This window comes from Puma concolor, chromosome B1 (genome assembly GCF_028749965.1).
Source record: "Puma concolor isolate L17-30 chromosome B1, mPumCon1.1.hap2, whole genome shotgun sequence".
NCBI classification, from domain to species: domain Eukaryota; kingdom Metazoa; phylum Chordata; class Mammalia; order Carnivora; family Felidae; genus Puma; species Puma concolor.
Window position 1 is genome coordinate 43,330,199 of NC_141670.1, and position 13,808 is coordinate 43,344,006.

General features: G+C 33.9%; 1 protein-coding gene across 2 annotated transcripts in view; it reads left to right on the forward strand.

Annotated features, from left to right (window-relative positions):
- ADAM18 (ADAM metallopeptidase domain 18) overlaps positions 1-13,808 on the forward strand; it is a 145,840-nt gene that overhangs the window by 125,231 nt on the left and 6,801 nt on the right. For both annotated transcript variants that reach the window (XM_086702895.1, XM_086702896.1), the window contains 2 exons: positions 673-787; positions 9,185-9,344. In XM_086702895.1, coding sequence (XP_086559021.1) covers positions 673-787; positions 9,185-9,344 — 275 coding nt within the window. The remainder of the gene's footprint in view (positions 1-672; positions 788-9,184; positions 9,345-13,808) is intronic.

Sequence of the window (13,808 nt, forward strand, 5' to 3'; positions counted from 1 at the left end):
AATTTCATAAAATTGTATTTACTTGTTTTACTTCAAAATGAAAATACTAAACTATTAAGTGTAAAAGCACAAATAACATATAAACTCCATAGATGTAAACTGTTAGAGGTGTGAGTTGATCATAAGTTTTACTTGTTTTTCATTTTTAATATTTTTGCATCTATTTTATTTTATTTTGGAAAATATGTTCACTTAAAATGAAATGCAAACGGCTTATCATTAAAGTAAAATTTTGGAAAGATGAATAGGATAAGAAATTAAAATGGCCAAGTCAATTGTTGGTAATTTAATTGTCATATTTTGTATAGAAATTAAAGTGTAGAAATAGGAAATGTGAAAGTGGTGGCAGCAAATGTTTACAAAATAACTAAATGATATAATATTTTTGAAAAATTCTAAATTCACCCAATGTTGTGAATACGATGGCCATAATATATTGAATCTCATTTAATAAAAATGATTGGGGAAGGCAAAGCATGTATCAGAAAGTCAATATATGAAGGTCGTAAGTAGTAATTTTGTCCTTGACCATTATGCTATCAAAATTTTCACTATTTTTTCCAACCTATTTCTCATACAGTATTAATAAACTTAGGAAAATTAATTTTATTCTTTTGAATATGTACGTAAGATATAAAAACTAACAAATTTCTATTTGTTTGTTTGTTTCAGATATGTAATAATTTGGGTAATTGTCATTGTTTTCCTGGCCATAGGCCTCCATATTGTGAATTCCAGATTGGTTCACCAGGGGGAAGTATTGATGATGGAAATGTTCAGAAATCTGGTGAGTAGAAATAAAACTTTTAAAACAAAAATAGATGTTGTTTTATTAAATAGTTAAAGAAATGTAATGCTGAGTCTAATCTTTCATGATCACCTGAGTAATTAAAAGGGCTATCTTGAATAGTGACTTTAATGAAATTAGTATTACACAATATTTGTAATATTTTCTCAGATACTCAGTTTTCAACATCTTAGTTAAATAAGTTAGAAGATAGTATTCAATTTTCAATAAATGCCATAGCAAGAATTCAAAACAAATTAAAATATGGAAGAATAAACACTACATAAAAGATTTGCATTTTATATTATTAAAAATTTTGTAGACTTAAAAAACAGCTATAGCATAGGGTGGTCATTCTGAATGAAATTTGGAAAATACATATGACAAAATATAAATGGAACTAATAATAAATCATATCTTGACTGATGAAGTAAATTTTTATATTTTCTCTTATTTGCATAAATTAAGGCAAGTGTCATATTTGTTGATTCAATCATTCATTCATTCATTATTCCCTATACAAACATGTTAAGTGTCTGGTAAGGCAATAGTATTGAGATCCACATTTCAGAAAGTCCAATAAAGCAACACCATGGAGAATGGATTTGATAATATGAGTCTGAATGAAACTATTCATTGGAAAACAATTACCTTAATTATAAGGACCTGAAATAAACAATAAAGAGAAGATGAGTTGTTGCATTATTATGTTTTTATGAATAACAATGAATAAGGCATGATGGTCATTGATATGGTCATTATATTTGGCACACGAAGAATGGGTAATGATAATATATCTACTTTGCAAAAATAATTGAAGGATGGACACAGCATGAAGATAATGTATTTAATTTTGTATAAATAAAGTTTGGGTTACATGTTAAAGAATCCATGTGAAAACATCTATGGGAATCCATGGGAATTTGATAATAACATTGCCAACTATCAGGGACTGATAACCCTTAATTTACAGTTATCTTATATTGAAAGTAATTTCTGGAAAGATAAAAATATGTACATTTTTATGTGTGATGAGATAAGAGATTTGGATATAAATTCTGGATGCAACAGTAGAGACAATCTCTAAAATAATTGTTAATCCTCGAAAAAAAGATGACAAAAAGCAGTGGTCACAATGATTTATTTTTCTGGTCATGAAAGATTACTATAAAATTACATATTTTCATCAGGTAATAATATACAACTATGATCTTTGACATAAGGAAAACACATGAGATTCACCATTGTAGGTTAGTGAGATAATCATTCCTGCAAGCATGTAATGGGTGGTTCAAATGAAAATTAGAAAGAAAGAATGTGCAGAAAAGATATTTGAAAAATTATGACCCCAAATTTCTGTACCAGGGTGAAAAAAGCTTACACTCAGATATAAGAAACTAAATGAACCTTAATAAGGATAAATGTAAAGAAATTTACACTTAAGACAATCATAATCAAACTTCTGAAAACCATTGGTAAAATAAATAAATAAATAAATAGCTTGAGTTAGTCTTTTAATTATTCTATAGTATAGAGAGGAGATCAACAAAACCTCTCTCTCCTCCAGAAGCAACTAAAAAGGTGGACAAAACCTGTCAAACCAACCATTTCAGTACTCTGTAAATCGGCCAAAAGCTAATAAAAAGTATTTATTCATGAAACCCACTTCAATTAACGAGAGTGTAAATTTGTGGTAATCCTTCCCTGAGGCTGTTCTTATTTCTTCAGTCCCAGCTCTGTCAACATGGTAATTTAACTAGGACACAGCAAGATGTGAAAACCATTAGCTTCCTCCCACCCAAGTATGTAGGAGGAAGAAAGGGATTACTTGATTCATTGGAGTATTGTCAACTACACTGGCAATCAGTTTATCAGGATAACATGGAGGACTTGCTGTACAGAGATAGCAGAACTTTTATGACAAGCAACAAACTAGGGAGTAACTATAAATTTAACAGGCCCAACACACTCACATGTCCATCAGTGTATCCTCAACTGATGGAGCCTGTGCACAACACAGAGGAGATTCAAGAGATACAGGTGGAAGGTAAAATACAAGCTAAGCTTGAAAATGACCTGAAGTTTGAATGAGTTCCCTAATGCACATAAAAATCTAGTAGCAGAAAGTTAAGACAAGTGTTTGCAAAGCAAACAAGCTTTGGCTGAAAACAAAACTGAAGACACAAGGATGGCCCAGACAAAGAAAATTAAAGAAATTTAAATAAAAAACAGCATAAACAAGAGCCATACATTGCAGACTAAAAAGCTGTAGCATATTTTGTTATATGTAAGTGATGGATCACTTGGTTCTACTCCTGAAACCAATACTACACTGTATATTAACTAATTTGGATTCAAATAAATAAATTAAAAAAGGGAAGTCTTAGCTAATACAGTAGGACAAGAAAAGGAAATAAGAATTATAAAAATTTTGAAGAAATAGTACTTATTGTGTTCTCAGATGACATGATGGTCTATGTATAAAATCCCAAATAATAAAAAAAAAAACCTCCTAGAACTAATTAACATTTATAGCAAGGTTGCAAGATATAAAATTAATATATATACTGGGTGCCTGGGTGGCCCAGTCAGTTAAGTGTCCGACTCTTGGTTTCAACTCAGGTCACAATCTCATGGTTCATGAGTTTGAGCCCTATGTGGGGCTCTGTGCTGACAGCAGGGAGCCTGCTTGGGATTCCTTCTCTCTCTCTTTGTCTCTGCCCATTCCCCTCTTGCATACACACACGTGCTCTTTCTCCTCTCTCTCTCAAGATAAACTCTAAAAAAATTAAAATGTAAAATTAATGTACAAAAGTCAAATCACCTTAGTGGGCTGAATTGCATATTGTTTTCCTTGAAGTGATGGAAGAAGTAAACAATGGTAAAAGCGTCTATGTTTGGGTTTGGGGTTTCTACTAACTCATAAGTAGTAGCCAATGGCCTGGCCTTATGGTCAGAGTCCAAGGGCAATGGAAACTTGACCTATTAAAGGGATGCCTGTATGGGGGCATGGCCCTATGGAGATTTGAGGAGTGACTTAAAGTAGGACATGTTGATGCTCATCAGAATCCCCTTGCAAGTTCAGAAGGTGATTGAATTGATAATCAGATATTCCCATGTGATTCCTTGTGATGGCCACCTGGGTCCACAAAATAAAGGTATATAGGGATATTGCAGCAATGCAAAGATGGACTGAATTCAGACACATTCTTCTTGCAACCTCTGAGGCACGAAATGCCAATAAGAGCTCTTCTGTCTGTCACTAAAAGAGACAAAGACTGAAGATGGATATGTGGCAGGTTCCCTGGTGGGAAGGTCCTGATCATATCCAACAAGTGGGACTGATGCTGGTAGCCCTGGGAAGCTACACATGGGTCCTAACAGAGATAGACTCTGGCCTGGGGTTTGCTTGCTTGGTGGTAGATTCAAATGCTCAGAGTGCTATTAGGAAACAAAAACAAAAACAAAACCTGAAACAGAACTTTTTCACCAATTTGAATTGTTGACCATCACTTGTTTAGACCAAGAAACACATTTTACAGTCTATAATGTCAAAACTATGGGCAGAGAGATATTCTCCTCAGACTACTAGTTTGATAAAGAATTGGAAACATTGTCTAAAATGGAGGGAGATAAAGGCATGAGGTCTTACACACCTTCATGTGGGTATGCTCACATTCAACATGAGTGAGGCTAAAAAGAGTGCCCCCTCTTGGTAGATTTCTCTGTTTTTCTAGTGTATCCAAGTCTGCAAATACAAGGCAAGGAACAAGCATAATTCCTAAGTAAGAAACCAAAACTATATGTTGTCTTTATACCAGAATTCTGAAAGGCCTTGATGGGGAAGAATGTACCTTTACCCCATCTGGCAAAATTTAGGCTAACCATAAATGCAACTATATTGCCTGTGGGTAAAGATAGTCCACTAGTTCTGTACCTTTTTAATCGTAGCCTCTGTGAACAAGAGTGAACTGAGGGGAAAGGACTTTCTAGATAGACTAGCATTGTTGCCTGCAAGCTAGATCAGCACAGTAACCAAGCTTAATGTACCTTCCAAAGCTGGAACAATTTGTGTGCAAATGGAAAGAAGGGGAATAATTGTAAAGGATAGAGGAATGAATAATTGGGTTATTTAATGAGAGAAATCCAATATTACATTAACAGCTCAAAAGGGACTAAACCAGAGATGATACTGTCTTAGCTTGATGGTATTAGATGCCTGAAAGAACGAAGCCCCAGTCTAGATGCCACATAGGACTATTACACAGAGAATTTGTCTCTAACAACATTCCAATATTTGGGCTCAGACCATCTCACTAATTCCTATCTAGCATGTTCAGTTAATATTGCTTGAAGGGCAGATTTATACCCTTCTGTTTTATAAAACCAAGTATGGGTTACATTCCCCTCAGATACAATGTTCATCTCCATAATAGCATCAGGTAAAAGAGATGCAACCATTTCACATAAAGTTTTTATGTATACCAATTTCATAATCTTATCAGCCCTCATATTTTTATGTTCTCCCAATCTATTTTAGCTCACATCAAGACTTCACCAATGTGTTTTGGGTACCACACTCCCTAGGGTTTCTGTATCAAGGAGTCTTGGAAATTTCTCCCCCTCATTTCCTGACCATTTTACCCATTCTTGTGAACAAGTCTTTGGGAGACATCCTTAGTGAGAAATCAAGCCGAGGGATTCAGGCCCTTTTGTCCATCTTTAACTCAATCAACCTGCTTAACCACTACCACAAGCACAAGTGATTTCTGGTCTTGTTTCTCATTGTAATCTCCACCTTAATGCTTTTTAAAATTTTCCAAACTGAGAAAAATATAATGAGCTTGTTCAGGAACTTCAATATTGGGGGACCAGCAGGAGGTCCCTTTTGTTTACCCCACCTCTGGTAGTGCGGTATTAAAGCCTTCGTTTTGGAGCACCTGGGTGGCTCAGTCAGTTAAGTGATAGACTTTGGCTCAGTTCATGATCTCATAGCTCGTGAGTTCAAGTCCCACGGAGGGGTCTGTGCCATCAGTGCAGATCCCACTTTGGATTCTCTCTACCCCTCTCTTTTCCCATTCCCTGCTTGCATTCTCTCTTTCTCTCTCAAAAATAAACAAGCATTAAGAAAACACCTTTGTTTCAACCCCATCAATGTCTGTTTTATTCACCCCACTTATTAATTGCTATCTAAGGATTTCCACCATTCTGGGATCCATTTACAGTTGCACGAAATCCATAAAATACCTCGGAATAAATCTAACCAAAAAGACGAAAAATCTATACACTGAAAACTATAGAAAGCTTATGAAAGAAATTGAAGAAGACACAAAAAAAATGGAAAAAGATTCCATGCTCCTGGATAGGAATAACAAATATTGTTAAAATGTTGATACTACCCAAAGCAATCTACATATTCAATGGAATCCCTATCAAAGTAACACCAGCATTCTTCACAGAGCTAGAACAAATAATCCTAAAATTTGTATGGGACCAGAAAAGACCCCAAATAGCCAAAGTGATCTCTAAAAAGAAAATCAAAGCAGGAGGCGTCACAATCCCAGGCTTCAAGCTATACTACAAAGCTGTAATCATCAAGACAGTATGGTACTGGCACAAGAACAGACACTCAGATCAATGGAACAGAATAGAGAACCCAGAAATGGACCCACAAACGTATGGCCAACTAATCTTTGACAAAGCAGGAAAGAATATCCAATGGCATAAAGACAGTCTCTTCAGCAAGTGGTGCTGGGAAAACTGGACAGCGACATGCAGAATAAACCTGGACCACTTTCTTACACCATACACAAAAATAAACTCAAAATAGATGAAAGACCTCAATGTAAGACAGGAAGCCATCAAAATCCTCAAGGAGAAAGCAGGCAAAAACCTCTTTGATCTTGACCGCACCAACTTCTTACTCAACACGTCTCCAGAGGCACAGGAAACAAAAGCAAAAATGAACTACTGGGACCTCATCAAAATGAAAAGCTTCTGCACAGTGAAGGAAACAATCAGAAAAACTAAAAGGCAACTGACAGAATGGGAGACGATATTTGCAAACGACATCAGATAAAGGGTTAGTATCCAAAATCTATAAAGAACTTATCCAACTTGACACCAAAAAAACAAATAATCAATCCAGTGAAGAAATGGGCAAAAGACATGAATAGACACTTCTCCAAAGAAGACATCCAGATGGCCAACGGACACATGAAAAAATGCTCAACATCACTCATCACCAGGGAAATACAAATCAAAACCACAATGAGATATCACCTTACACCTGTCAGAATGACTAATATTAACAACTCAGGCAACACCAGATGTTGGCGAGGATGCAGAGAAAGAGGATCTCTTTTGCATCGTTGGTGGGAATGCAAGCTGGTGCAGCCACTCTGGAAAACAGCATGGAGATTCCTCAAAAAACTAAAAATAGGACTACCGTATGACTCAGCAATTGCACTACTAGGCATTTGTCCATGGGATAGAGATGTGCTGTGTCAAAGGGACACATGCACCCCAAAGTTTATAGCAGCACTATCAACAATAGCCAAAGTATGGAAAGAGCCTAAATGTCCATCGATGGATGAATGGATAAAGAAAATGTGGTGTGTATATATATATATATATATATATATGTATATATATATATATATATACATATATATATATATATATAATGGAGTATTACTCGGCAATCAAAAAGAATGAAATCTTGTCATTTGAACTACATGGATGGAACTGGAGGGTATTATGCTAAGTGAAATTAGTCAGTCAGAGAAAGACAAAAATCATATGACTTCACTCATACGAGGACTTTAAGAGACACAATAGATGAACATAAGGGAAAGGAAATAAAAATAATATAAAAACAGGGAGGGGGACAAAGCAGAAAAGACTCATAAATATGGAGAACAAACTGAGGATTACTGGAGCGGTTGTGGGAGGGGGGATGGGCTAAATAGGTAAGAGGCATTAATGAATCTACTCCTGAAATCATTGTTGCACTGTATGCTAACTAATTTAGATGTAAATTTTTTTTAATAAAAAATTAAATTAAAAAAAAGAAAAAGTACATACAATATAATTCTATTCACATAGGTTTAAAATCTGTCAAAAATTGATTCATGTAGTATTTCTCTTTTGGAAGGATAATTACTGGAAAAAATCAGGTTGAGTGTTCTGAGGTACTCATAATATCCTGAGCCCTGGATTTGGTGTTGACTATATGGTTGTGTTTAATTTAGAAAATTCTTTGAGCTGTATAATCATGGCATGCATCAATTTCTGTTTTTATGTTATACTCCAGTAAAAATTCACTAAATAATAATAGGAGAAATCAAGATACTTGTAAACTTTGGAAAGAAATATTGATTAGAAATTATTGAGGATTCTCTTGGATTCTGGCAGGATATGTTTTGAGATAGCTCTCCATCTATCAATTCATCCATGCATCACTCAATCAGTCATTTGGTTAGTTTTTATTTTTACAAAAAAGGAGATCCTAAAATATATATTCTACTTGAGTTGTTCATTCCCTATATCATTGAATTTATCAAAGTCTATCTCATTCTTTTTAGTAGTGACACGGTATCACATTGTATGGATATCTCATAACTTAATTTAGCCCTTGTCCTGTTGATGGAACTTTTTGCTATTTCTCTTTTTCTATCACAAAACTGCTATAATAAAATTCTTTTATTTGCAACATTTATGATCTAGGTGAGTCTTTTTTCCCAAAAATTTTATTTAAATTCCAGTTAGTTAATATATAGTGTAATATTAATTCCAGGAGTAGAACTCAGTGATTCATCAGTTACATATTACACCCAGGGCTTATCATAAAAAGTGCCTTCCTTAGTACCCATAGCCTATTGAGTCCATCCTCCACCCACCTCCCCCCATCAACCCTCACTTTCTTCTCTATTGTTAAGAGTTTCTCATGGTTTACTTCCCTCTCTCTCTCCTTTTTCACCTTCCCATACGTTCATCTCTTTTGTTTCCTAAATTCCAGATATGAGTGAAATCATATATTTTTCTTTCTCTCACTGACTTATCCTTCCTAATTTTTAAATTAAATTCTATTACTGTATTACTTTTTAAAAAAATATTGATGTCATAAATATGCCAAATGTAGTAAGCAGTACTCAAAACATGTACACAGTGAACATAATAATTAAAAATATGCATAAAAGACAAGAAATCTGACAAAAGCTCCATCACTGTTTAGGGTTATGAACTTAAATGTCCTTTTATTTTCCCCATAAGAGTTTGCATTGTATTAAAATTTCAATCATTTACATAAATATTATATACAAAATAATTAAAGTGAAAGAAACATGTTTTTTTAAATATTCAGTGAATATCTACTGATTTCTATTTCATTTTTAGATATAATTTTTATTGAAGAAGGCTACAATGCACAGCAAAACAACTGGCTTATTCTGAGTTTCTACATTGTTCTTCCCTTTATCATAATTTTCACCATTATGATCATGAAACGAAATGAAATGAGAAAATCATGCAACAGACAAAATGCAGAATATGAAGGGTAAATATGACTATGCAAATAATTTATGATCTTAAATTGTACTGCTCATTGACCAGTGAAATAAATCCATTATATAATATTCTTAAGTTATATTCATTCCTTATATTCATTAGTTATATTCATTTCTAAGTATGCATTATTTTTAATCTAATGTAAAAGGCATTTTTATAATTTTGTTTTCCAATAGATTGTTTTTAGCATACTACAGCAAGTCCAAATTTTGGCTGTTCTAGAACTGTTTCCCAATGAATATTTACAGTATTTAGGTGTTGTGTTCAAACTTTCATTAATTCCTGAACCTCAAAATATTTCTCTTCAGTAGTTTCAAATCCTGTGAAAAAAATCCCTTCAGAATTCCTTAGAAATTAGATACCATTTCTTATTAATTTCTACATGCTATTCTTATTTTTGTCCTTCTTCTCTTCTGATGAAATTTATCACCAGTAAAACTATCCAGTTTTGGGTTTCTCAAAAATTTTAATTAATTAATGGTTTTTCTAGTGGATGGCCTCTCCCTTGATGTCAATGGTTAATTTAAGTCCCCTACTACAACTGTACCGCTCTATCTCCCTGTAGATCTGTTAATATTTGCTTTCTATATTTAGGTGCATATATCTTGTTTGGATTGACCCCTTTGTCATTATATAACGCCTTTCTTTGTCTTTATTGCAGTCTTTGTTTTAAAGTCTCTTGTACATCCCAGCTTTCTGTCTTTTTTTTTTCCTTTTTTGATTTATTTATTTAAATTCAAGTTAGTTAACATACATTATAGTATTGGTTTCAGGAGTAGAACCCAGTGATTTATCACTTAACATGTAACACCCAGTGCTCATCTCCACAACTGCCCTCCTTAATGCTCCTCACCCATTTAGCCCATCCCCCTATCCATCTCGCCTCAAGCAACCCTCAGTTCTCTGTCTTTAAGAGTCTGTTATGGTTTGCCTCCCTTTCTGTATGTGAGATAGGAGATGGTAATTGTGTCTAATATTGTGTTTCTTATATATTTTTTTAATTTTATCAGTGAGGCTGCAAATCTTTATTTTCATCTGGGCTGCACCATTTTTTTCTACACAGAAATTACTTTCATGTCATTTGGCCTCTTTTCCCTATTTGCTTATATTTTATCTTTTACAGGAGTTGTTTATACATGTATATATAGTTTACTAATGCTTTTTTTTATTTGGACATGAATATCCTCTCTCGATTCTTTTTTTTTTTTTTTAATTTTTTTTTTCAACGTTTATTTATCTTTGGGACAGAGAGAGACAGAGCATGAATGGGGGAGGGGCAGAGAGAGAGGGAGACACAGAATCGGAAACAGGCTCCAGGCTCTGAGCCATCAACCCAGAGCCTGACGCGGGGCTCGAACTCACGGACCGCGAGATCGTGACCTGGCTGAAGTCGGACGCTTAACCGACTGCGCCACCCAGGCGCCCCTATCCTCTCTCGATTCTTACTGAGTTTATAGAGTAATTAGAGAATTGGTAGCTTAAAGTATTGTGTATTTCTATCCTCAACATGTATCATAGGAATATATTCAAAAAAGTATCAAAAGATTTTTCATCCATAAAAGGCTAATGGTGATGGTACAAATTGCCCTATTGTCTGATCCAATTAGATCCAATTGCCTTTGCAAGAGTGGTATTTGAGGCTTGTTTCTTTCTGAACCCAAAGGGACGTTTCTTAGCTGTCTCTTTTCCTGGTTCTCTCTGTTAAAATTTTAGATGTTCTGTAATTTAGCTTGTTCTCAATAGCTTCCAGCCTTATATTAATTGTTTACCAACATAATCTCCATAGTGTATGACAGTGTCCTTAGGGTTGGACTTCTTCACTTTCTGTTCCCAATAAATCACTTACCTTGAGAGAGCTACCAATCCAATAATTTCACTCTTGGAGATTTATCTCTGATAAATGAAACTGATTCTCTCACACAAACTTGAACACAAATGTTCATAACACCATAATACAGAATACCCCAAATCTGGAAATTAAGGTCATTCAATGAATAAATCATTATACAACCTGTGGTAAACCCATACCTCCACACACTATACAGTAATAAAAGAAAACAAAGTATTAATAGAAACAATTTTGAGAACACTAAAGGGAATTATGCTAAGTGAAACAAAGCCCTTTTCAAAAGGTTAGATACACTATGATTCCAATTATCTAAAATTCTTGCCATATTAAAAATGATAGTTTTTGAGGATAGATTAGTAGTTGCCAAGAGATAGGGATAACGGAGAGAGTGGGTATGTCCGTTAAAGAGTAGCAACAAAAGCTTTTGTTGATGGTACAGTTCTGTATCTTGATGTGGTTATAATTACATGAAACTACACATGTGATCAAGTTGCATAGAACTACCTGGACATAAACATACACACATATGCATGCATGTCTAAATTGTGCAATCTGAGCAATCTCTGTAGGTTGTGTTAATGTAAATTACCTTTTCATATTGTAGTATAGTTAGGCAAAATGTTATCATGGGAAAGGCTGAGTAAGGGGTACATGAAAGCTTTCTGTACATGTCTTTGCAACTTGCTATGAATATGAAACTACTTAAAAATAGAAGGTCAAAAATTGGATCTAGACATAAATTTAATAAGTTAAATTATTCAACTTTCTAATGAATACATAAAAAACTCTACAGATGTAGGACAAGATCAAAAATTCTTTCATATGAGAACAAATCATGATCCATAAGAAAAATTTGTATGTGATACAAATTAAATGTATTTGATCTGAAAAATATCCTGTTAAAAAGGTAAAAATACAGGCTTCAGTCTGATAGAATGTATTTGCAAACCATATATCCCACAAAGACTTTATATCTATATTTTAAAAGTTCAACAGTTGAAAAAATGTGAGGTTAAAAAAAGACAAAGATGTGAGCAGAAAATGGACTAAAGAGTATGTACAGATGGCAAGCAAGCGTATTAAGTTATACTTAACATGATTAGTTACTTGGGTAATATTAAAACAACGAGATAATATCACACTTCCCCCAATAGATTGATTAAGATAAAAATATTAATATAGTAACTACTGATGAGGATACAGAAAATTGGATCACTTGTACATTGCTGGAGGAAATGCAAAACCATATAGCTACTATGACTACAATTTGTCAGCCTTATCATACAACCCAATAATTTCACCCTTGGGTATTTACCCTAGAGAGGACTTTTACATTTATGCAAAAATACTGTGCATGAACATCCATAGCAATGTTATAATTTTTAGTTATCCAATTGATAAAATTGGATAAAAATTATCCAATTGATCTTTTGATGGATGACTGGTTTAACAAACTGTGGAATATTCATACTGAGGAAGCTACTCAGGAATAGCAAGAAATTAATTATCAATACATAACGCAATTTTGATGGATCTAAGGAAATTACATGAGAGAAAAAAACAAAGTTCAAGAGCTACCATACAATACCATTTATATAAGGTACTTGCATTACAGTTATAGTAATGCAGACCAGATTAGTGGTTGCCAGGGATTAGGAATTGGGAGTAAGGCAGGTAGGTGTACCAAGTAAGGATTGTATGGCTTTTTGTGGTGATGGAACAATTCTATATGTTGATGTTGGTGTTGGACACACTAATTTATACATGTAATAAGATAGAAAACATTAATACACATATAAACACAAGTCATTGCATGTAAAAATTATAAAATCTAAATTAACTCTGTGGAATATACCAATGTCGATTTCCTGGCTTTGATAATGTAATATTATCATGCAAGATTTTACCATCAGGAGAAACCAAGTGAAGGATACCTTTTTATCCTTGTGTATACACACATTAAATCTCCCAGTAAAAAAATTTAAACTTCCTATAAATCTATAAGTATTTCAAAAAATTAAGCAAAATTAACATTTGCCCCCCCCCAAAAGCCTATTAAATGATTCCCAAGAATCTAGAAAGAGGATAAAAAGAATGGCAACGATAATACATAGCGAGGTGTTATATTGAAACTCAACCATACAGAGTCAATAAATTTTATCTAAATAAATTTAGTCTAAATACTAATACTAATTTCATCTAACTACTTTTAGTCTAAATACACCAATTAAAAAAGCCCTAAAAAACAGAAAATGTGGGGCACCTGGGTGGCACAGTGGTTAAGCTTGGTCCAATTCAATCTTGGCTCAGGTCATGATCTCACTGTTCATGAGTTCAAGCCCCACATTGGGCTTGGTGCTGATGGTGCAGAGCCTGCTTGGGATTCTGTCTGTCCTTCTGTCTGCCCCTCCCCTGCTTGTGCTCTCTATTTCTCTCTCTCTCAAAAATAAATAAATAAACTAAAAAAATGTTTTAAATAACAGAAAATGTAAAATTGGATAAGAATCAAGATAAATATATGCTCTCAGCAAGAAATCCACATTCAATCTAAAGAAACAAATGTGTTACAAGTAAAATATCTACCATGCTAACACTAACCAAAAG